Below are 24,797 nucleotides of genomic sequence, written 5' to 3' on the forward strand. Positions count from 1 at the left end.
TGTAATGATATTTTGGTGCTACATCCTCTGATATATTTTTCTCTTGAGCTAAATACGCTTCAAGCCCTTTCTGCTCCGTGCGCGTGCTTCTCTCGCTCTCGCAAAGACGTAAAGTGCCACACGAGCTGCCTGCAGATGGCACGGTTATTTTTATAACAGTAGCAGAAACACGGAGAGCTACGGTGGCCGAGAGAGCTCAACGCGCTGCAACTGAAGAAAACGCATGCAAATAGAAAACAACACGTGCAAATAAAACAAAACACATGCAAATAAAATAAAACGCATGCAAATAGAAAAAAACGCATGCAAATAGAAAAAAACGCGTGCAAATAAAAAAAAACACCTGCAAATTAAGAAAACATCTTCATCCGTTTCACAACACACGTGTGCTCCAAATACTCACAACACCACCAAATACATAAACGCGCTGCAAATAACACAGAGCACAACGGAAATGTTTCCAGGGGAACCAAATAAGTGACGAACCCGGCTGGGACGTGCTGGCATAGATATCCATAAATCTATGCGTGATGGTGCTTACAGCTTAACATTATACTTTATTTATTTGTTTGTTTATTTATTTGTTTGTGCAAAACATACAGAAATTACATTTTTTATGACATACAACTTGTATACAATGTACAAAATGTATTAACAATTTGTTCAATGTCATCAGAATACAAATGAGAAAAGAACAATGAGCTGGAAACTAAAATAAATAAATAAAAAAGATAAAGAAGAAAATCATGAAGGAAAGATATTTATCTATACATCAGTTACACTGTACAAATTGTTTCATGTTATTACATTTTCATAAAGAAAAGTTTCGTAAGAAATGTTAGGTAATGTAGGGTCCAACATTTTAAAGTTGAGACACAGATATATAACGCATATTTTAAAAGCTTTTTTTGTAAACTAAAAATAAAAATGTATTTGCATCCGTTATGTTAACAGCATCATATTTCTGTCGTAAGACCAGCTGATGGACACCGTGCTGCGTTGTCATGGGAACATCCCACGTTGTCTTTAGTTGCTCCCTTCATCAAGTGCGCTCCACACGGCTGCCTAACAGCACACTAGAGCCTTGCTCACTCCAAAAGGGCTCTGCAATCTGCCCTTCGAAGGGAGTATGGCATAGGGAAGCTCACGAGCAATAAGCACGTCTCGGCCGGGTCCGTCACTTATTTGGTTCCCCTGGAAACATTTCCGTTGTGGTCTGTGTTATTTGCAGCGTGTTTTCTGTATTTGGTTGTGTTGTGAACTTTTGCAGCGCGTTTCCTTATTTGGAGCACACGTGTGTTGTGAAACTGATGAAGATGTTTTTTTTAATTTGCAGGTGTTTTTTTCTATTTGCACGCGTGTTTTTCTATTTGCATGCGTTTTTTTCTATTTGCACGCGTTTTTCTCTATTTGTATGTGTTTGCTTCAGTTGCAGCGCGTTGAGCTGTCTCGGCCACCGTAGAGAGCACCAAAATAGATACTTTTTCTAAAATGAGTATTAGCAACCCCCCCAAATAAAATTAATCCACTGCTCTCTTGTCTCATCTGAGACTGGGACTCTAAATGGTGTTCTGTATTCGTCTGTGCAGCAACGACAGAACAGTTTGCATGGTTTGCTCGAACTTTTGCCCTTGTGTTAGAACTGGTTACACTGTTGTCGCTTGGGTGGAAACGTGCAGATTAAGGGGAGGTAATATTATAACAAGATCCCCTTCCTACGTCAAAAGGGGAGCGAAATCTGATCGGCTTATTTTTTTTGACATGCTTGCAGAGAAAGGCTTATCAAAAAAACAAAGTTACAGGGTTGTCACTTTTCACGTTTTCTGGGTTGGTAGATGCACCGGGGACCCAATTATAGCACTTCATGAACCCCTGATATCAACAAAATGTGAAATCAATGTATGTTTTTTAGCTCTTAGTATGAATATGTTAGCCCAAAAGTTATGAATAAGCTGGTGTGTTCCAAAACAATGACAAAATTCGCATTTAGAGGATTTAAGCATTCAAAACTTAGTCTCTCACTTCCGCTAAAATTGATCACGTATTTGTATGACATCGCCGCGGACTTCAGCTTCTCATCACATTTTCTGTCCAATCAAATGCTCAATCTAAAACTAAACGCTATTGGCTATTTGAAAAGGGGGAGGAGCCATTCAATATGTCCTGCCTTAGCTTCCTGTTTCAATGGAAATCACGTCAATGCATCATACAAAGCTGAGCATTCGAAGGAACTTCAGTGGGCCTTTAAACATGGAAAAAGTCAGATTTTCATGATATGTCCCCTTTAAGAGGTAAACCCTCCCCCAGTATGTTTTCTCAGTTTTTCTAACTCCTTATATGTGTCATACAGGTAGATGTCTAAATGTAAAATAAAATAAAAAGGCCTGATAAAACCTAACCTTTTTATATTCATATTGAGAGAAATATTGACTTTTTTTTTTTTAATATTGGTTAAAAAAATGAATTCCTAGACATCACTGCTTCAGATCTCGGGGCCCAAGATTCTTATCTTTGATGACTATTGTGAAACTTTAGGATTTGTTCTTTTAAAATGTACTATGCTGGCTGCCATGAAAAGTATTGTCCAGACCTACACTGGGAAGGAAATACAGAGGCCGGACCTCTTGGAGCTTTAATTGAATAACCCTGGGTTATGTAAGGCTGATTTTGCTACTTGTTAGTCTGAGTAAGAATTGCACGTAGGCTACTATATAGGACTGGAGATATACTGAAACTATGTGTATATTTGTTATATTTTCATATGCAAGTTACTGTTCCCAAGGCTTGAGTTTGTAAATTAAAATTGTTCAATAAAGTTTAATAATAAAAAAAGGCTACAATGTGATTTGTTTGCAGGGCATACATTTAAAGTCGACCGCTTTCACAATAGCAGAACCATGGAGGTTGGTATCTCCTTATATAATGACCCTGTCCCAAATGGCACCATAAGCCCTTGTTGTCCACACTTTCATGATGTAATACTGTTTTGACTGCATATTGCACATTGAGGGAGCATTAGTGGCCTCAAAGAGTCCCCACCCTTCGGAAACCTAAAATGGAAATTGGATCACCTTGGTATCTTGTATTTCACAGGGATGCACATGTCGGCCACTGTAAAGGCCCCGATATACTCATGGAGATGTTCTTTTTCGTTCTTCGTTTAGGGGTAAAACAAACTTCGAAATACATGAGCAGCGATATACTGTTAGCGAACATCCGACGGATCTCTAACCTCGACCGACTGAACAGGCCAAATTAACCAGAAAGGTTTTCACGTGAAAGATAGGTTTTCCGCGCACACCTATTACGTAATCGCCATGGACCAATGTACGAAGGTGTTTAGCAGCCGTGAGCGAACTTTTACGGAAAGTTCACTTTGGCGAGTTGTTTCGAACTCCCAAAAAGAACTTCGTTTCAGCCTGATTTTGTTCGAAATGACGTCACATCAGTTCGTTCTTCGATTTCGCTTGCAGTATATCGGGGCTTAAAGCAGCACTCAGTAAGAATTCCGTTTTTGTCAAACAGCGACCCCTAGAGTAGCTGTGGAGTACTTGTACTGTCGTGAATAGCACTCACGCAGAGATGGCTCGCACTCACAGCCGGATCCCCTCCCCCTGTACACCGGTACCTGTTCAGTAGGATGGACGCTGTAACGAGTGAAAATAAGGTATGGCCCCTTTAAGAGCTGCGCGCGCCCAACACCACATGTATACGGCGCCGGGTTATTTCTGTTTGATGCTCATTTTATCAGATCTGTTTTTTTGCCGTAAAGCAATTCGTTACCTCGCGAGACCTGATATCACATGATACTTCCTAACACTCAGGCCGGCGGCGCGCCGGCCCAAAGTTGCAAGGGTGGTTTTGCGGCTCACAGGCACCAGGGGGGTGTGAGATGACCACCATTCAACACGAAATCAGTAATATAAACATTACAATGACTCCAAAGCTGTTCGGTTAAGGTAAAAAAGTTACTTAGTTCACCTTTAAGGCCGCAAGTGTGCCATTTGGGACAGGGCCAAATACGAAAATATCTGGTGGTACTTAAAAAGTAATTCTTGAATTAATCCCCATTGTTTAATTAATTGATTGAATAAATGATTTAATGACTCACTCATTAAGACAACCTTTTTTCGCCATCTATTGGTGTAATGATGTAACCCGCAGAAAGAGTAACTGATAAATCACCACCATTAATGCACAGACTGACAGCCTGTCTGGAACATGCAAACACAAAGCCAGTGCGGTTGAACGTTTACATCAAGATGCCGCTAGGCCAATAAAATTCAAGGATATAGGACTTAATACTATTTCCAGTGTTCGTATGTATACTGTATTGGGCAAACGAATGTTGCTGGACTACTGAATTTAGAAATTCCTGTAGCTGTGTGAAGCTGTGTTCGTCCTATGAATGCAGAGTTACAGTGATTTGGGAAGTTTCATGCAGTGTTTCTGCTGAACTGGCAGCAGCTGTGAGAGCCGAGTGGAAACAGTGACTGAGTCTCCTGGATGTGAGGAGTGAGTCACATCAACCCCACCCCCCCTCCACCCCTTCCAAGATTCCACGGTAGTCATCACTTGAGCTGAACCCAGAACAGCGTCGCCATTTTAACTTGCAGCCAAAAAAAATTCACCTTTTGCTTGTTTGCACAACTCATTATGAGTCTTAAATAACTCTAAAAATAGTTATCAAGTGAAAGTCACTCAGTTACCACAATGATACAGATATTTCACAACAGAGAGTGAGATGGAGAAGATCTCATCTACAAACCTGACACTTAGGTTGTTTGGGTCAGGATTGATAGTGTCTTTTCTTCTTTGAGCTCACTCACTTGTGGAAGTCACACCTCACTAACAGGAAGCATCTGCTTGCAAGCTCACGGGTTCACGGTACCCTTGTGAAGCTCTTACAAACAAACCTAGATGATTATACAAATTGATTTGTCATGCAAAACATCAGACTTCAACAGTTCATTTAAAATGCACTTTCTTTTCATAGTACACAATTTGCTGGTCAGAACTTATATTTTCATAGTATGATCTTGATGCATTAACCTGCAAATGCTTCACACTCTTTAAAGTTTTCAGAGCTTTTGAGATTACAGTCAACTGCCTGCTAATGCAAATGGAAAACGAATCGTTTAAAAGTGCATTATACTTGGCAGCATCACAAATATGTTCCCCCTCCTGATGGCTCTTGAACAGGTGATGCAGTGTAGATGTTCTCCATCAATTTGCTTTGAGGACGCTCTTGGCAAATATTATGGATCCAACGATAAGGACGGAGCATCGAGGAGGGTGGGGTGGATGGGATGCCATTCGCTCCCAATGGTAAAACTAACCATATGTTGGACTGCAGACCTTATGGAACTTCTTTTGGGGTTCCTGAGCATCTGGAGTTGTTTAACTTCAGACACTTTCAGACTCTATGGGGGAGGAGGGAGGGAAGTTCACTCCTCACAGCTCTGTTTCTGGGGTTAACGCATCTGCGGACATTGTTTATGCTGCGTTCACTATGAAAGCGAGACGGAGACGAGGAGAAGCAGAGTTAATGTTTGAGGTTTATTTAGCTCAACTGTGTGTGTGAGACTGTAGGGGGGTGGAAAGGGGTTGGCTGACCACCCTGGACAGCCCCTTCCTGACTACATTGCTGACAGGAAGTTTAGAAAGAAAAAGAGAAAAGGGGACGTGCATTTTTCTGTTTCTTCTTTTTGTTTTTTTCTGCATTTTAATGATTGCGGCCACCCTCATTCTCAAAAGGAATACATAATTTGGAAAACGCACCAAAGAGAAAAACACAAAGTGAAAGAGCTAAGCAAGAATATGGAGGACAGCTTTTACTGCATATTTGGTCATTCTGTGAGGGATTATTTGTGACGCCAAAGGAAGAATGTTGAGTTTTAAGACTGAATGATGAAAACAGCTGTTGGGACCATCTTGGAACACGGAGCATCCTGAGAGTAAGTATTGCCAGATACACAAACATCCATTCAGTATATACATACACCACAGCTGTCTTAGCATGTTTTACTATTTGCTCTCACTGAGCAGAAAAGGTATTTGTTAAGTCCTGAAATTATGCTCACTTTTTGGAAAGACTTAAGGATGAATGAAAACCACTGGAAAGCCGGAACAACTGGAAGTCTTCACTTTTATACTTATTTAAAAGATGAATTAATATTTGTGAATTTCCAAACACTATTGTGAATATCATGGGTCCAACTGTAAAAGCTTAAAGGGGTCATATAATGCCATTTTTGTACAAGCTAATATGATTCTTTAGGGTCTAAATTAAAAGTTTGAAATATACTTTAATTAAAAATTCTCATTAGTATTGCAAGAAAACACTTATTTTACCTGGTCAAAAACAGCTCTGTTTTCAGCACGCCGTTTCAGTGTATAGGCCTTTAAATGATAATGAGCTTTGCTGACTCCGCCTCTCTGTTCTATGCGTACACCGTTTGTAACACAATAACCATAACGTGTTGTTCAGTATAAACGTGGGATTATGAATTATATTGAGAACGTCGTACATAGAAAACATGCCGTAATGGACCCTGAGTGTAAACCTTAGACGCATTCATTGTGAAGCGTGCAGCTAGCAATTTGCAAAGATTAATATAAATATTAATGGTAAATGGACTGCATTTATATAGCGCTTACACTGACCCAATAGCCACCAAAGCGCTTTACAATTTGCCTCACATTCACCCATTCACTCACTTATTCATACACCGACGGGCGACGGCAGCCATGCAAGGCGCCATCCAGCTCGTCGGGAGAAGCTGGGGTTAGGTGTCTTGCTCATGGACACCTCGACACTTGGTCAGGTGGAACCGAGGATTGAACCACCAACCTTCCGGTTTGTAGACAACCCACATGAACCACTGAGCCACTGCCGCCCCATAATATAAAGTTTAATAAAATGTTACACTCACTTCAGTTCTTCTGGGGGTTCAGCAGGAACACGAATAGCTGGTACCGATCCTTTTTTCATGAGCAGCTTCTTAGCAAAACCAGCTTTATACTGACCCTCCTCGTTTATAAAGCAGTCTGGTGAGAAATGATTCGCACAAACATGAGAGCATTGACGTTGCTCGTGGGGAATATTCCCTTCGAAAACAAACTCAGCCACTGCGTCTTCAGCAGTTCGGATTTAGGAACATTAAAATGACTGCTGTGTTTGTTATTACACCCAAGAACAGAACACCACAATCGCTTAGACGCCATTCTGCTCATAGACAGCTCCAGCATATCAACAATGAGCGCACCGGTCCGCGCAGACTATGATTGACAGCTCCCTCACGAGCGAGGGCGGGTCTGTGTTGAAATGCTGCTGTCAATCAACAATCGTGGGAGGGGCTTCCGAGCGTGTGACGTCACAAGGTCGAACGGCTTGATTTGAGGCAGGGGAAAACATATAAAGAGATTAAAACAAAAACACTGGATAGATTTTTATCATTGTATGATGGTTGTGTACAGGCATTGCCAACACACATTTCAGTACAATCAACTTGTAAAAGTGCATGTACCATTATATGACCCCTTTAAGAAAACCCCATTTTGAAAGGTCACTATCCTGAATATGTGGGAGGGATGTGGATATGTCTCCCAGGCCCAGATCTGTATCTTTTTGTAATGCTTTTACATATCTGATGTGTTTTAAGATTGCCAACAACATGTGCATTTCAGCCAGGTAAATGTTGAGGAATTGCACAAACACCCATGTTGCTTGTCTCTATGTCTTGGGTATTGTCTCTAAACCCAATGTCTCGTGACATTGGGTTCAAGTTTTATTTAATGGATATTATCTTTTTATTGTGTTTTGCAATAATTGGGCAGTGATGAAAAGGCAGGTTACACTTTATTTCAAGGTGTCCGTGTTACAGTGTAATTATACATTTAAGAACTGAATAACAATAATTATCTAAATAGAGTTAGGAATAGGGGTTGCTTTAGGTTTAGTTGCATGTAATTATCCCTAATTTATAGTTATTACTACAGTAACTACATGTAACGTGTAACAAGGACACTGTAAAATAAAGTGTTATCAAAGGCTAAAGAAATCAACTACTTCCTGACAAATACAGCGGTGTTTAGTGAATTCATTCATTGGTTCTCATGTTCAGTTTGCAAGCAACAAATATTGATATGGCTTGCTGTCTGCAAAGGCAAATGAGTTGCATGCAAGCTAAAAATTTCCCCCGAAGCATATGCCATATATGATATTACAGTACAGCAATGCCAAAGGAGAGATGTTTGCAGGAACTGGAGGAGGGAAACATCCTGGTAGCCAAGAAACAGGAAGAATGGGAGACAGCAGCAACTTAGCTGAGAGAACAGAGAACAAAACGGCTGCTATACGATGCACAAGGCTTATTTCATACTCACATGAAAATGCTGACACATTCCCTATTGCACAACTTAGCCATGTTGGCACATTTATTACGATCATATGACATTCTGAACTGACCTCATGTTTTACAAAAATCAAAAGAAGACTTCTGTTTTTCCTTCTACTGTATGATACAGTGGTTATCTTGTTCTCGAGTTTGTTGCAGTTTTGTTATACTGAGATTTTTGTATGATCTTTCTTGTTTCTGCAGGGTGATCTAAAAAGATTCATCGGATTCTTCTCAAAGTTTTGTGTGTCGTGCAGTATGCACTATGCTTTCTCCTGGCCCTTCCACAGCACCTCCAAGCCTCTCCAAACCCTCTTCCCCACCCATATCTTCACCTATTCAGGCCTCTTTCCATTCACAAACCACTCCTCTTCCTCCTAGTCCTCTTTCTTCTTCCTTGACTTCTTCAGCCTTCCCTTTGGTTGATGTATCTGACAACCCTTCCACTGACACCGCCTCCCTTCCGCTCCCTACTTCACACCCAATTTCATGTGTACAACCTTCCTCACCTCAGCTTAACTCCAAACCATCCTTACCTCCTCCCCACAAACCCATGTCTCCCCAGGCCTCAAAGCCACCCCTCCCAGCACAACTTTCCTCTGCTCTTCCTAAGAGCTGCTCCTCAGCCATGCCTAGACCACCTCCACCTCCTGTCAATAGGCCCTCATCTCCACCTCAACCCAGACCACCTCCACCAGTAGTCCCAAAACCATCAGTCCCCACATCTCCAGTGAGCAAGACCAATAAACCTGTTCCTCCTAGTATCAGCATCCTGGAGAAACTGATTAAGACGTGTCCAGTGTGGCTTCAACTGGGAATGAAGCAGGACAGAGCCATGCATATACTGAGCAAGGAGTTTCCTGGGGTGAGAGGAAAACACAGGAGATGATTCACATAGAATGCATTGTTTTGTTCTATTGCACTTTATTTATTTTAAGTAAAAAAAAAAGTCAAATACCTTTTTCAAATACCAAGTGTTTGACTGTTGTGCTGCGCCAAGAGAACACCTTGTTTTTAAAATTCAAACTTTAAGCACAAAGCATATACCCGCCTCCAAGACCAATCAGAAAAAAAACAATCATGCTGCACGCCATGTCATAATTACCGTAATTACAAGATTTTTAACTTGTAAAAAGCACGTCCTCATAGAGCTTGCAAGTACAGCAGGGAATTTTCCGAGAGCTCCTACTTGTACCACGTGAACTCTGCAGATTAATTTAAGTGTTGATAGTATTGCCATAGAAATGCATAATTGCATGCGTGAATGCAGCAAATGCTCGGTACAATGCTTTCGAATCACTCTCGCGGTCATACACCGATCGGTATGCATAGGCCTACTGTAGCATGCTTCAAGTCGAACACAAATCTGCAGTGGTCAGGTGGTACAGCAGCCACGTGGTACAAGTTTCGAGGATAAGGTACAAGTTTACAGGTTGTAATTGCAAGTTTTACAAGCACATGAAGGTTTTTTACAGTTCAGAATAATAACCGTAATTACCATATGTATGCCATATTCAACCGCTCCAGAGTCAGACACGTCGGCGCGCCAGTCATCTTGGAACGGTCAATGTGTCGACTCGTCACATACAGTATAACAATCTACTATTATGCCACAGCCGCAACATTGCACACCTTTCACAGGTGAGAATGTTTTGACGTGAACGCAACTTTAGCTATGACGATTATTAAGTATTTATTTTTTATTTTTTTATTTATATAAAGTTTTTCATTTTAGAAACAATAGCGTTCAGTCCTGCTGTTCGGCAACATATTTTATGTATTTATGTTTTTTCTTTTTTTTTGCCATAGGCCTACACCTCTCATAAAAGTGATCTCAATATCATAGCCTACTGTACTGTTTTACTATTCCCCTGCACTGCGTCTTGGGTTTTTAAATGCAAAAATGCGTTGTGTGATCCTTACAAGCTCTACTGCCGAACTGATTGTGTCATTGGTTTGATTTTGCAGATCTTTTTAGTCAGGAGGGATTCAAGTCAACAAACGATGGTACTGGCAGTACGTCTTCCTGACCAGCTGGGGGAGCCCCATGTCAAGGAACTGCCTATAAAGGAAGAAAAGTCCTGTGAGTTTTTTTGCATTGAGAAATGACTGTTCTTTCAACTTCACTCTAAAATGCTGGGTTGTTTCAACCTATGTTTAGGTCAAATATGGACAAAACCAATGATTGGGTTTGTCCATATTTGATTTAGTGTTGAGTGCAGAATGCCTTTATGCCATAGGCAAACCCACACACAAATACATTTGCATACAGACCCTAACACATCCAAAGGCTCACACACAAACAAACGTGGATATATACCCGAATAAATTGGCATAGATGTTTGAGTGCGTACAGAGATATAAACAGGTCCTTAAGGGTATCAGCGGTGTTTGACGGTAGGGGTTGCGGGCCACAGGTTTCCTGTTCCCAGCCATGCATTGCAGTAGTAACTACAGGATGTCCTGCACTGGCCTCTTATAGCTTCATTTCCTGGTGTGTGTCTGTGTCTGTGCTTGAGTGCATATGTGTGGTCATTTTCATTTTTTACAAAGCAGTCTTATTTGTCCAGCGGTTACGAAGCTGCAAAGTCTATTGTTTTCATCTTCTCTTTTTTGGCTGAAATAAAAACTCTGTAGCCTAACGCCCGTTTCACACATACTCCGTTTGCAGTGCGTATGCGGTGCGTATTTTTTTCCGTACCCATGTTAACAGGTTAGAGCTTTCACACTGCACGCGGATGCGGTCCGTCGATCCGTTCCAGTTGCGGTGCGTATACAGCAGTGCAGAGATCGTTTCCGCACCGAGTCTATTTCTGCTGTGCTGCAAACGCTGAATTAAAGTGACAGCGCACGGTTCGTGGTCAAAATGAACACAGACTGACCTGAATATGTAGTAATTTCACCATAAATGCATTTAATTCAATAAAATGTAGTAATCTCACCATAAATGTATTTAATTAAATAAAATGTAACCATAAATGCATTTAATTAAATACTACTTTGTTCACAGTCATCTTTTTACTTTAAGACCGGGGTAAAGCAAAGAAAGCTACAATTTACTTCAACAAGGCCACATAATGAACGACACTCGTCTCATTCGTTGAGGTGGAAAAACAAGTTATTTGTGACATGCAAGATTTATTGTATACAGATTTGAATTATGCAAAAGAAAAGGTATGAGTCTGCTGTTTTTGTCAATTTTAAGTTTTAATTTAAAATGTTTGCGATTTTAATATAAGTACATGGTTAAATATGTTACCACTTGCTTGAGCAACTTAATATAGCCTATAATCTAGGCCTATATAAAAGTAATGCATTGAATAATACGTCGTTTAAATTGTGTTTTAAACGTGAATAGGCCTACAAAGAGAATTGCACTGGAGGCAAAAACTTTTGCTGCTGATAACTTGATTTGATTGATGATTTTTTGAAATACAAATAGTGAGTAAATGTGTTTGTGGTACAGCCGCGGATCAGCTGCGCACTGCAAACGCACGCAGCATATGTGAAAGCACTATAGCGCGTGCTGCTCCTGTACCGCATACGCACCGCAACACGCACCGCATACGCACTGCACACGGAGTATGTGTGAAACGGGCGTAAGCGTGGGGGCGGTCAGGACATGTTTATTTACACATCATCATTCATTATTATCCCACTTCCCATTCTTACAGATATTACACAGTGAGTTAGGTTCTATTTTAGTGTTTACATCAGTAGGCAAAAAGTCACAAGAACAAAGAACTAGTGCCACCACCAAATCGAAGTATTAACATCAGGGACCAGTTATGTGCCTAATATTAACATGTCTGTTTCTTTCATTCACTGCAGTGTTGTACCTTGAAGGGTCTGTGCTGGTGTTTGAGAACATTTTTAAACTCATTGCTTTCTACTGTGTTAGCCGGTAAGATAAACAAAAAAACAAAATCACAAATGTCCATTTTACTTAGAATATTTTTTTTAAATGTCTAAAATAGACTTTTTATTTGTCTTTTTTACTCAGGGACATCCTCCCTTTTCCTCTGAAGTTGCCTCAGGTAATTCAAAAGGTAGCTAAATATGAGGACATGGAGGTGATCTCTTCTCTAGGTGCAGGTAAGACGTAACAATAGTTTATCTTCTATAATTTTAGTTTATTTAAAGTTGCACTCAGCAATTTTTTTGTCTGCAGACTTGTACTTTCTGTGCTGATTTCAGAGTAAATCTGTGGTAAATATAGTGAAATGTTTTAAACAGAGCTCTTATTCAGTAGCTGCCCTGACTCACATGTTGCCCTAGACGAGAGGACTGGGCAGAACAGTGGTTGGAATACCATGAAAATGCTGCTGTTGACTGAGTGTCTCATTGTGTGCATGTATACGTGCCCCATGCCGCCCCAGAGAATATTTCCAAATGAATGTGCAAGGGGCGGAGTATGTGTGGGATGCGTTCCAATTCTGGAGAAATCTGCAGAACTTCTGCGCACATATTTTATGTGGGACTGCAGGTGCTATTGTAAAAATCAATGGTCTATTAGCAGTCAGCCATGATTAATTATTCAAGAACGAAAAGTGTCCAATAACAGGGGAGGAACAAGAAAGTAAGTCATATTTGGCTGGTCATATGAACTTGTCACCTCCCTCACAAGACGCCCCTTCACAATGTACATATAAAACATTAGGGTACTGATATGACTCTTATTCTCCTTTGAGATGGTTTTTCGAAAGCTCTATTCAAATATTTGTGTGTAAAACTTTTTAAATTAGGAAAAAAATAGTGCAGCTTTGTAGTCCTCAACTATACAAAATGTCTATGCTTTTGTCTATGCTATATTTAGTTAGTGGTAGTAAATCTATTTGGTAGTGTGCATTTGCACTTTATTTTTTACCTTTTGTCATCGCACCCTAAAGCGATATGAATCTCAATTATAAAATAATGGTGACAGTTCATGGGCAATAAGTGTAAATAGCAATTGATGCTAGCATATAATAATTTAGCATGTGGAAATTGTCTTGTAAAAGTTAAATAATGATAACATTCATATTTCTCATACTAACACAGAGTTCTGGAACTCAGCTCTGAATAGTCACGAGGAAGTGGAAAACGTTGCTGGTAGCTGTGGTGCTTCGGATAGACAGGGGCAAAGCAGTTCCTGTGAAATCCAGCTTTCCATTGGCAGTGACCGGCTTTGGTATGTCAACCCAATTTTCATTGAGGAATGCAGCAACAGCTTGATGCCCACCTCCTCTACCCCTGTTCTGAGGACCCAGAGTCTCAACACACCAGTCCTGCAGGCTCCTCCCAAATTCAAAAGGCCGCCACCCCTACGCCCTCGTCCTCCCAGTGCACCTGAGTGCTCTCTAAACTATGCATTAGTCAAGCCTTCAAAAGGGGAGTTTAAGCCAGGTCTTAGTTCTCCTCCCCCTTCAGTCCAAAAAGAGGAAGGAAATGACTGTGAGTGTGTAGACCGAGAACAAGAGAGACAGGGAACTCCTGCCCCAAGCACTGAGTGTGACAAGTCAGCTGTCTTACAACCAGCTCAGGGCAAAGAAGGAAAGCAACTTTCTAATACAGCTTCACATCGAGTTCCTCCAATTCCTATCCGACGGCGGTTATCTGAAAAGCAAGCTTCAGAGGAACCAACGCAGAAGGAAGTTTACTCCAGCACCTCCACAGAAGCAAAAGACGATATTCCACAAGTCCCTGTAGCATCTCTCATTTGCCTAGATGACAGTGTAGAAGAAAGGGACAAGCCTATGGACCCAGCTACTCAGCAACTTCAGGAGGTGCCAGAGGAAGAGTCTAAGGTAACTAATGGAGCTCCAATGGTGACTCGAGAGGTAGCACCTAAACCGAAGCGGCCCAATGCTCCAGTGGCACCTCCCAGGAAGAAAAGACCGTCTCAGAATCTGACGGGACAAGTCTCCCAAAGCTTTGGAAACTCACTTACGCCAATTCCCCAAGAGCACACTTCCATTGTTCCTTTGAACTCCAGCAGCCCCAATCCTGTCCGCCATTCGCTCTGCATCAACGCCGGTCATCCCAAAGTCTCAGATGTTTCTCTATACTCTCCTGAAGGTGGAGCTCCAGCAGACCATGACTCCTACTCAACCAGTAGCACGGAGGAGGATGCGGATACTGTGGCAACAGGTGCTGTGATGAAGAGGACATCAACAATTATGCTAGACCGTGCCAAGCAACGCCTATCAATGGTGTCCATGGCGAACCTCTCCAATGTCCTCACAGGCTTCATGAATGCGGACCGCAAGTGTCAGAAACGCATTGTCGAAATGTCCCGGGATGGAAACACGTACTTTGGGAACCTTGTTAAGGATTATCGAGCTTTCACTTTGGACACCATGCGGAAACACACCTCCAGCACAGAGATGCTCCAAGAGATCCGGCAGATGATAACCCAACTGAAAAGCTACTTGATCCAGAGTGCAGAGCTGCAAAATCTACAGGAAGCAATCGCATACTCTGAGGAGAAACTGGGTAATTGACCTCTGCATTATATTTACTGTCAGAACTTCTGCTTTTTAGTTTCTAAACAATTATTTGTGAAAATTTTCAGATGTTTAGCTTCTGATGTCAGCATGTTTCCATCCAAGCAACTTGAATTTATGAACACTTCTGTGATGAACAATTATTCAAAAGCAAAAATTATTTTTAACAAATAATAACAGATAAAAACTCAAGCGAGCATATGTTTTTATGCACATTTTGGAAGTTTTATTCACATCTGGCTGTATTCCATCCAGCATTTTATCATTCTAAAATTAGCAAGAATGCAAAATGTGCAAACAGATCTACTGTCTTTTTTGTATTGTTGATGTAATTACGTTTCAAGCTCATCTGAGCAAAGCACCTGAAGATTTCGTTGCCACCAACCTTACGTTAAACTTAATAGACCGTCTATAAAGACTGAGCTTTCTCTATTGTGCTTCTCAGTCCATAAAAAAAAAAAGTCCACAGTAAACCACAATCACTTTTATTATCGATTCACTGCTCAGAGAGAAAGCCCAGGAATCTTCTTGCATTTTTAAAGCAGCATTAAATCATCAAGTTTCTAACTAGTGATTGTGGGTGCATTACTAAGAAAGTTTCATATTTTCCTGTGAGGAAAATGAACGCTCTCGCACTGAGACACAAGATATGTTTGCTGCTTTTCCTTCTCTGTAGCACCAGAGTATTAAAAATGTATTAATGTCTTATGAAGACTTTCACAGTGATATAGGCATATAATATTTGAAGCCATATCCTCCTAGATTTCTATGATTAAAAGTCAGACGCATATAAATAATGTATAAAGAATATATAAATGAATAAAGCTTATCTTGGAGATGGTATGCAATTTTCCTTATGCGTTTATGTGTGTATCTGTTTTCCCCCTCTTCAGAGATCATTATTGAAGCGGCCTTATGCAAAAGTGTCCTGAAACCCTTGCGGGAGGCTGTGTATAATGGGCTGAAGGATATCCACTCCCGTGCAGGAAATCTGAAGAAATTAAAAGAGAACCAGCAGGTGGTTCAGGGGACCACCACCACAGACCTGGGGATCATTACAAGTGTTCCTGAAAATGCCATCATGGAGAAAATTCAAACAAAGCTCAGTAACCTACACCTAGAATATTCACCTCAGAAGAAGATCGACCTGCTCCTCAAGACCTGCAAAATGATCTATGAATCTATGTCTGTGGGCTCTCCAGGTGGGTTTGATTTGAAATGTTGTGAATTAGCGATATAGTTGATCCTATACTTACTGTATATTATGCCTGGCATTCATGTTTATAAACATATACCATATCAATAATAATAATATCTGCCTTCTAACATCCTCTATAAACATTCTTTAGAGTTCAGATACACCCTTAGTAGATCCCTTTTAGTTAATATTTCATATTCTATTCTATTCTTTTTTCTATATTATATTATATTATATTATATTATATTATATTATATTATATTATATTATATTATATTATATTATATTATATTATATTATATTATCACCTGTCAGGGCTGCATTTCCCAAAAGCGTTGTAAGCCCTTTTGGGGAAACACAGCTCAGATCATTACTCATCAGTTCTAGAAAATATGAAGGAAAGAGCACAACCTCTGAACAGAGAAATCAGATGGAAATAACGTCACCAATGTTTCTCTACAGCTCAAACTCCACCTTTTCCTCCTCACCCCAAATTTAGTCTAGACTCTAGATTATATCAAAGCTGTCATTAGTTCCTCCAAATAAGGAAATGCTACAGCTGCATAAGAGATGGCTTGACATGCATAGTATTTATATCAATTCTCAAAGTTTTTGTCTGTTTATATTATTCTGCATCTGCATCTGAGCTGTTCTTAAAGGGATAGTTCACTTTGAAATTATTTTTTGATATGTTTTAGCTTACCTCAAGGGAATCCAAGATGTAGGTGTCTTTGTTTCTGCAGTAGTTTCAATTTTGATATTTTTAGGTCAAACCGTTCTTGTCTGTCATTCATATAATGCAGGTCTATGGTCACCACCTCAAAGAGCATGCACAGAGAAGTCCAAATTAAACATGATTTAATGACTCGTAAATGTAAGTACACATTGATGGCCTAAGACACGAAACGAGCGGTATAATAATAATATCACATATTCTCTATTTTACTAACGTATAAGCCTATTTATTTTAGTATCCTAACAACTCACAATTTTGCAGTTGCATTTGATCGTTTCTATTTTTCTCCTTGCTATCAGAACAGTCACGACTCATCTTTGGGTTGCAACACACCAGTTGAGAACCACTGATCTTTTTTATCCTTTCATACACACCATTCTTGTTTCAGTGCTTTCTTTAATAGGTATTCATGAGCACTGAGATTAGCCCAGATGAGCTTTGCTTGCAGATCCTGAGCTATTATTCAAGTGTTATTCAAAGAATTATCCATCTCGAAGAACAGTCACAAATGAGATCCATTTCCTCTATTACAACTTCCAAACCACAATCTTAAGCAATGGTTTGGCAACACTTTCTAGTCTCATGGGCATCAACAACCCTTTTCTGAAGTCGTTTGCTCAGCCACAATTTCACAGAAAAAATATCAGTGTGATCAACAATGACATTTCGCATTGTTTCATTAAATCTTTTTTTTTAAATCTACTAATTAAACTTAATTCAAGTCAAATTAATTGAACTACAGATAAATCCAATTGGTTTATTGTCTTAACTGTTTAACCCTACTAAGTTAGAAAAGATAGAACTTTTGGTTCTGCAGTTTCTATTACTCTCATTTTGTTTAGTTTATTATCTTAAATTAACCTTACTGTATCACACTGCAGGTGCTATTTTTAGATCCATAATAAAAGGACTGGGTTTCCTATGGGGATGTAATACTGAAGTAATAAAATTTACATCTAATGAGACAATTTACTTGCATAGAAATCACTACGTCGCCTCTAAATTACCAAGATTAAAATTCAACGCATTGCCATCTTGTTTTGAAAACGCATTGCTACTTCATTTAATTGCAAAACACTGTTTTGAAATGAAGATCGGAACAGATGAACTCACAATGAATCATTCTTTGAAAGCTGAATGTATGCAGTCAAGTTACATTGTTGTTTCCTTGTATTATCATAAAAACATTCAATAATTTCAACGTGAACAGGTAATGCAAACTGATAATATAGCCATTCAGTATTTGGGAATTTTTGATGTTTTAAGAATAATGGTTTTAATTTCTGAGCAAAATAATGTCTGTTGTTAATATTGCTTGATGAGGCCTATTTGCATTTTGAAACAGTCGAGTGATTGAAAAACATTGCTGACAAATTACGAAATATGGACAACAACCTTAAGGATGTGGGGGAATTTTTTTTTGATTGTGTCTAAAATGCACGTCCTGATTTTGCCAAGTTAGTTAAACATATTTTGTTGATCCTGGAACCAAATTCCTCTCTGAAAATTGAATCCTAACCATATCCCTACCCCTAAACCTAACCCTACCAATAAGTTATCCCTAAAATCAGAGGGAAATTATAGGTGAATAACACTGATGTAAGCACCTAACCTTGGTTGTAAGCCTAAACTTGACATAAAATTGTCCCTTAAATCTGATTGATTGATTTGAATGTTGTTCGATGACTAACAAAGATGTTGATCCAAGAACATGTTGCTCTTGGTGAAATCAGTTTCTGTGTCCAAGACAAGAAAATCACTTCAGCAAATGTAAACCACAGACTTTATTTTACTCAAATCCGACAACCACTACTCTGAAACCTATTTAAAACAATCCTGAGGGAACCCAGGGTGAATTACCCTTCCAGTATGGCCAACAAATTGACTGCTATTTTATTTACAGTCTACTTCACTGCACCAGTGATAAAGCTAGCGCAAAAACAGCGACGGGTATAGAATACAGACTTCAGACTTCATCTTTCATATTCACAGCTCCAAGGAATGTTTTTCCCTATTTAAATGAGACCGATGTCAGTTTATTGTTGATTCTATAAGTAATGGACAGCCAGTGCAGATACAGTACAAACCAGTTTTTACATCCAACATGTTTCTGAATATTTTTTTTACATATTCATTGTCAAATGTCCCAATTTAAGCATTAAAAGTCTGAAGTGTTCAAATGATTTTTGCTCATACAGAATAATGTCAGTCTTGTGACGCTTGTAGTGTACAGCACAGCTCTCTCATCATATTCTGGATTGTAGTGTATTGGCGGCACTCCAAACGCAGTCAAGGATGCATTTCTTTCCTGCATATATTTCTTGTTCTATACAAATAATATACAGGGAGCACAAATGACTGAACAGGAATCTGTGTAGTGTTGCAATGAATGCGTTCAGGAATGAGAAAGTGTCCCCTGTTAGTTGCCAACCAGCACATTGATCTGCCCCTAAACAATGAGGCAGCTCATTATCCACATTCTCAAAGCAACGGATTGCCACATATTGTGAGATTGAATCACACTCATAAGACATATTTAGAAATAACTTGTTCTTAAAGTGAGCTTGTTGTATTATTAATGTGATATGAATGATTTAAACATTTTTATATTTTATTAATGAATATATTTGGATTATTTCCTGATTGTTATGTACCAGGAAAGGCTCATGGGGCTGATGACTTCCTGCCTGTGCTGATGTACGTCTTGGCTCGCTGTAACATCAGCTCTCTGCTGCTGGATGTAGAGTATATGATGGAGCTAATGGATCCGGCTTTGCAGCTCGGAGAGGGTGAGGACACACACACACACACACACACACACACACACACATTGAACATACAAAAATCCGTGGATGTGATCATGTGCATAATGGATTGATTGCATACTTCAAAGACGAATTATGCCTGTCTTCTTTTTGAAAATCAAAAACTTTTCCACCACATCTTAAGTGCGTTGAGTTTAAATGCGTTCTGTGATGGAAATTACATTTTAAGCATTTTTGGAGAGGCAGATTAATTTGCTTGCTGAGGAAAATGTGACAGATAGCATTTAATGTGTAATAAATACAAAATATGAAACAATATTTCACACTTTTTTCCTAATTTGACACTCTTGATTTAACAAATTAAACAAATATTTTGTCCACGGGTGATATGTATCTTTATTTTTTCTTTCTTTACACATGGTCTTATTGTTTATATTTGTTGACTTTTTTGTTTAGATTGTCACAGCTTCTACAATGTAATAATTTGATTCATTTTCATATTTTAAGATTACAAGATGAGAGTAAAACAATAAAATCTAAATGCATTTGAAATGTAGCAAATTTGTTAGCTTCAATAAAAATCAACCTCTGGGAGCGAAGATTGCCATAGTTGAAGACCTATAAATAACATATTTTACAATTTTTTATCATTTGCTTTGGTCACAAACAAAGTAACACTGAAGCTAGCATGTCAAAGTTACTGCTATATAACCATTATATGTCTATATTCTTCTAGGTTCATATTATCTCACCACCACTTATGGAGCTCTGGAGCACATCAAAAATTATGATAAACAAGCTGTGACCAGACAGTTAAGTTTGGAGATCCAGGACTCCATTCATCGTTGGGAGCGTCGCCGCACCCTAAACAAAGCCAGAGCGTCACGCTCCTCTGTACAGGTATTATGGCAACCGAAATGGCAAGGGAAAACCATTGGTCAGTCAATGTGAGTATTAATTTTTCTCAAATTTCTTTTCTGTCAGGACTTTATTAACGTGTCCTTTCTGGAGGCTGGCTCCAACACCAAGACCCTGGGAGTGCGTCCCAACACTACCGCCCAGGACCTGTGCAGTCAGTGTGCGGACAAGTTTGAGGTATTGGATCCTGAGTCCTATTGCCTAAGCGTGCTGGTTGAGGGCCATTTCAAGCATTTGGCTCCTGAAGAGTTTCCTCTCACGATCAAATCCACCTTGCACCACAGTGAGCCACGCATAGATTATTACTTCGTCTACCGCCATGGTCGCTGGCCAGAACAAGAGTCTGTGGACCAGACGCCAACTACACCAGCACCAGAAGAGAGTTTGATATGAACTAATGCGTTTGTGTGCGCATGATGTGTCAGTAGGTGGGTCTTTAGCAGAGGGTTTGAGCTGCTTGAATGGACAACTTTAATATACAAAAGAATGTAAGCGATGCACAAGAATGTAAGCTGAAATTACAATGCTTAACCACATAGCAGAATGTGCTATTTGCCGAGGGAAATTACATGAGTTCAAAGACTGGCTTAAAGGGGAGTGGCATTTGCTTTAAAACGCTTGCTGGAAAGGTCCAGGTCTGGAATCCGAAAACTGTTTTGAAAAGATCTCTTTTTTTTTTCTCCTAAAGGAGCACGGTGAGCCTCAGATGAAGAGCTTGCATCAGAAAAACATTCATTTTCTGAGACTCAAGAATAGCAGCGCACACACAGCAGATTCATCCTTCACCTTTGTTAGCCTTTACTTCAGCAGATCTGATTTTCCCAAGCGTTGTACAGACCTTGAAAGTTTCATGATTTATAAATGAAACTTTAAACTTTCCAACAACGCAAATCCTTTCACATCTCAGGGCTCAGCAAATTGTGACTCATACCCTGTTTCGGTGCTGATTTCTTCATTTATACGTTTCTTAAAGCAATGCATCTTTACAGACCTTGAACTGGTTATGCACCTGCATTGCTTTCATATTATGTACTCAGTAATTTGCCATACAGTTATGCTTTCTTTGTTATATTTTCTTCATATTTGGTTCATTGTTGCTGCATTTTATATCTCACAACATATACAATAGTTTAGAGATAAGCTCTGACTTTGTGGCAAATTATTCTAAGCAGCATGAATGCATTTGTATCACGCATTATGTGAGTGTTTCAATGATCACAACACTTGTCAAACCAAAGATTGGTGTTTGTTATATTAAAAATGTATACTGATAATAAACACTTTTTACATTATTTACAGTGTGTGTTAAGAGCAACTTTAGGGTTCCCCTTCAGATAAAACACTTTCCTCTCATTTCTCCTCATCTGCACTGTATATAATATGATCTGAATATATAAATTAGCAATAAGCTATGAGAGGCTGTGCATTGCAGTGGTTTTCGGTGTTCATAGAAACACAACACAAAGCTAAGCAACAACAATATTATAAAAGACATCAACAATCAATAAAAAGTTAATAATCCGATTATTTTTAACACACTCTTTAATATAAATTTCCATTTATGTGCCCCATTGTGCGGTAACAGGTACATGGTTTTCAACTATTTTACAAAGTCAAATCAGATTATGGAGCTGAATCTGTTGTGTAATTAAAGGACTTTACAACTACAGTAACTCATCAAGTTGCTACCCTGAAAATTTAAATGTGATCCAAAACAATACTGCCCACAGACAGTTTTTTTTAAGGAAACCCTCACATTAGTTAGTATGAGAGATTTAACAATAGCAACATTCTTGTTTCTGCATGAACAAAAATAGGAGGGGGTGTATGAATACCTGTCATATTTAAGACGGCACCAAAGATTTAGCTCCAGGCTGACACGTGGGAAGGATATTTGCGGTTTTATCAAACATTGGAATTCTGAGTGGTGGAGCCTCTCTGGAGGCAGATGAGCTCAGCTATGTTTATCGCATATCAATGATGGAGGAATGCGGCGGGGTAAAAATGGGACATTGATGCTGACTGTTATACACATGAGATGATTGCAGAGGTGTATGATGCAAATGTGTGATGTCATGCTGTTCTTCTCTTCCAGATGTGACAGTATCGTTAACATATCCCTGTAATCTTTGCCTGAGCACAGTGTCATTCCAAAAAAAACATGAAATCATTTGCGTCCACAACATCTGATAGTGTACTAAACAAAAATCTACACAAAAAATGGTGTAAAAAATTCACTAATAAATTGCTAGTAAATTTCACAAACAGTAACACATTAAGAAATGGCAAGTAGCATTGAATTAAACATAAACATTGAAGTAAAAAAAACTGAAATGGTATTTTCTTGTAACAATCTTTGTTGTATTTAGGCTACAGATTTTAATAATTTTGAAAGTGTACAAAAAGCTTTTTAAAAGCTTAAAACATTAATTACATTTTAATTATTATAAATCAGTTTAGTGTTTAGATATTGTTTAATGTGTTAATTGTGTTTTTAAAAATACATGCTTTTTTCTTATACCATAGGCTATAGAAATTCTCAAAACACCGAAACGCATACGCAACGAAACGCATCTTCAGTGACCAGGGACATCATACACCACCATCCTCTTCATTCATTTTTTAAAGTTAGACATCAACCTTTTCAGTATTCCTCAATTCATTCATTATAAACAATATAGCAAGTAAAAATAATAAAGAATTCCTGTTTTCCCATTCCTTTTTTGTAAAAATAGTATAGGGTCGCTAACGACCCGAGGTGTGTAACAGTGTATATTTTTTGCTTACTCTTTGCTTACCCTGCATCTGCATCCCAATATCCATATCCATCCTAAATAGTATGTGAGAATAAGTGTGTCCCAAAGCATTGTATTTGTTTGTTGAAAAGAGTCTATGTCAAAAGTTTTTTGGATTTCCGGTAGTTTTTTGAAGTGTGGATTGGTGCCCACAACCCATTGCTTTGGAGGAGGAACTACAAACAGTGTTAAAAAAGTAAACAGAGTAAAAAGTGCTAAAAAAACTACAAAACATGGCGGATATGAGCGACCCTGTGTGCGCGACCGACGGTGAGAGGTTTAGATAAAGGGTTGAGAAAGTTTAACCTGATAAAAATATTTATTTAACGTTATCAGAATTATAAATATAACAGATGTTATATTTCATTTGAAATAACATGTGGACTTTTATAAAGATCCGTTTGGGCATTAACTTTCAAATGCATCATAATGCATTCAAATGAGGAGAGTTCTGTGCATGAAAGACCTGCGACTGCAGATCAATGTGCTACTGGATTTCTCTCCGAGAAGGTAGGAAATGAAATGAAATGTGGAGGATTTTAACTGTGACAAGATGATTGACAGGCCAGTTTACTGTGACAGGATGCGACAGAGAGCAACCGTTAAAGACGCAATTGTATGACGTGATGATATCACAAAGCTTGTGTAGGGCTACTCTTTTGCTACACACTCAAAAGTATCTACTTTTTCTTCACAAAAAGAGTAGGCCTACATACTTTTAGGGCGTAGTGAATTGAGAATTGTGTAGGCCTATGTCACAATATTGGCCAGCTGCGGGTCTTGAAACCGCTGAGACTTAAATTCCCACAGAAATGGGTAACATTTCACAGGTGAGAATGTGTTGGTTTGTGTGTGTGTGTGTTTTTTATTGTTTTTTTATAACTCAATATTACAGGTTTTTAAACTATGGTAACTTTTTAATGTCGTGTTAGCTGATGCCTTCGTCTTGTTGTATTGTAGCCTATTAGTTAAAGTCCCTGTAAAGTCAAAATTAAGTATGTGTTTTGAGTTTGTCACACCACAGAAAAATTTGTTATTAGTCACCCAGCCAAATTTGAATGATAAAAAAAGCCAGCAAGTACATAAAATAAGCTATCAAAATCTTGAAAAAATTAGCAGTAATCTCTGCTCTCAAACGCTGGGGGCGTGTCCATTGGCTGCGCTGAAACCACGCCCACTCGCGGGAAAGCTGCCGTCCACACTCAACTCTACAGCCGGAATGGATGCTCGCACGGTGGGCACGCACTGCCGATGATGGCACCAGTTGTCGGCGCGACGGGAGGATGAAGGCTGAGGCGGGAGTCGGTTCGGCCCCATTCACCAGTAACAGCGGATTATCAGTGAATCCCAGACAGTTATCTCCGACGAAAGTTTATAAAACTATCCCGTGTAAAATGATCACTTACAGAGGCGGGTTTTGGCGGTGATCCTCAGCTCTCCATCAAGGTTGGCTCTTCACAAAATTAATCCACCTCTTCTTGATGTAATCGTTTTTCGGAAA

At 39.2% G+C, this 24,797-nt stretch overlaps 1 protein-coding gene across 1 annotated transcript; it reads left to right on the top strand.

The window, feature by feature from the left end:
• Positions 1–5,013: 5,013 nt before the first annotated feature.
• On the top strand, positions 5,014–20,990 carry rin3 (Ras and Rab interactor 3). Its single transcript, XM_056242235.1, has 10 exons — positions 5,014–5,957; positions 8,604–9,264; positions 10,368–10,482; positions 12,231–12,303; positions 12,403–12,494; positions 13,440–14,873; positions 15,778–16,086; positions 19,476–19,607; positions 20,320–20,483; positions 20,568–20,990. Exons 2-10 carry the CDS (start codon positions 8,665–8,667, stop codon positions 20,892–20,894), a joined length of 3,246 nt encoding a protein of 1,081 aa, XP_056098210.1. The 5' UTR covers positions 5,014–5,957; positions 8,604–8,664; the 3' UTR covers positions 20,895–20,990.
• Positions 20,991–24,797: the final 3,807 nt, after the last annotated feature.

The sequence above is a fragment of the Rhinichthys klamathensis genome, unplaced genomic scaffold, assembly GCF_029890125.1.
Source record: "Rhinichthys klamathensis goyatoka isolate OS25496 unplaced genomic scaffold, OSU_Roscu_1.1 h1tg000716l_1, whole genome shotgun sequence".
Lineage (NCBI taxonomy): Eukaryota > Metazoa > Chordata > Actinopteri > Cypriniformes > Leuciscidae > Rhinichthys > Rhinichthys klamathensis.

Excerpts from the sequence above, each read along its gene's own strand:
- rin3 (XM_056242235.1), top strand. The coding sequence starts at position 8,665 with ATGCTTTCTCCTGGCCCTTCCACAGCACCTCCAAGCCTCTCCAAACCC. Across the intron at positions 9,265-10,367 it reads TGAGCAAGGAGTTTCCTGGG|ATCTTTTTAGTCAGGAGGGA; the intron begins GTGAGAGGAAAA and ends TTGATTTTGCAG. Across the intron at positions 20,484-20,567 it reads CGTCACGCTCCTCTGTACAG|GACTTTATTAACGTGTCCTT; the intron begins GTATTATGGCAA and ends CTTTTCTGTCAG.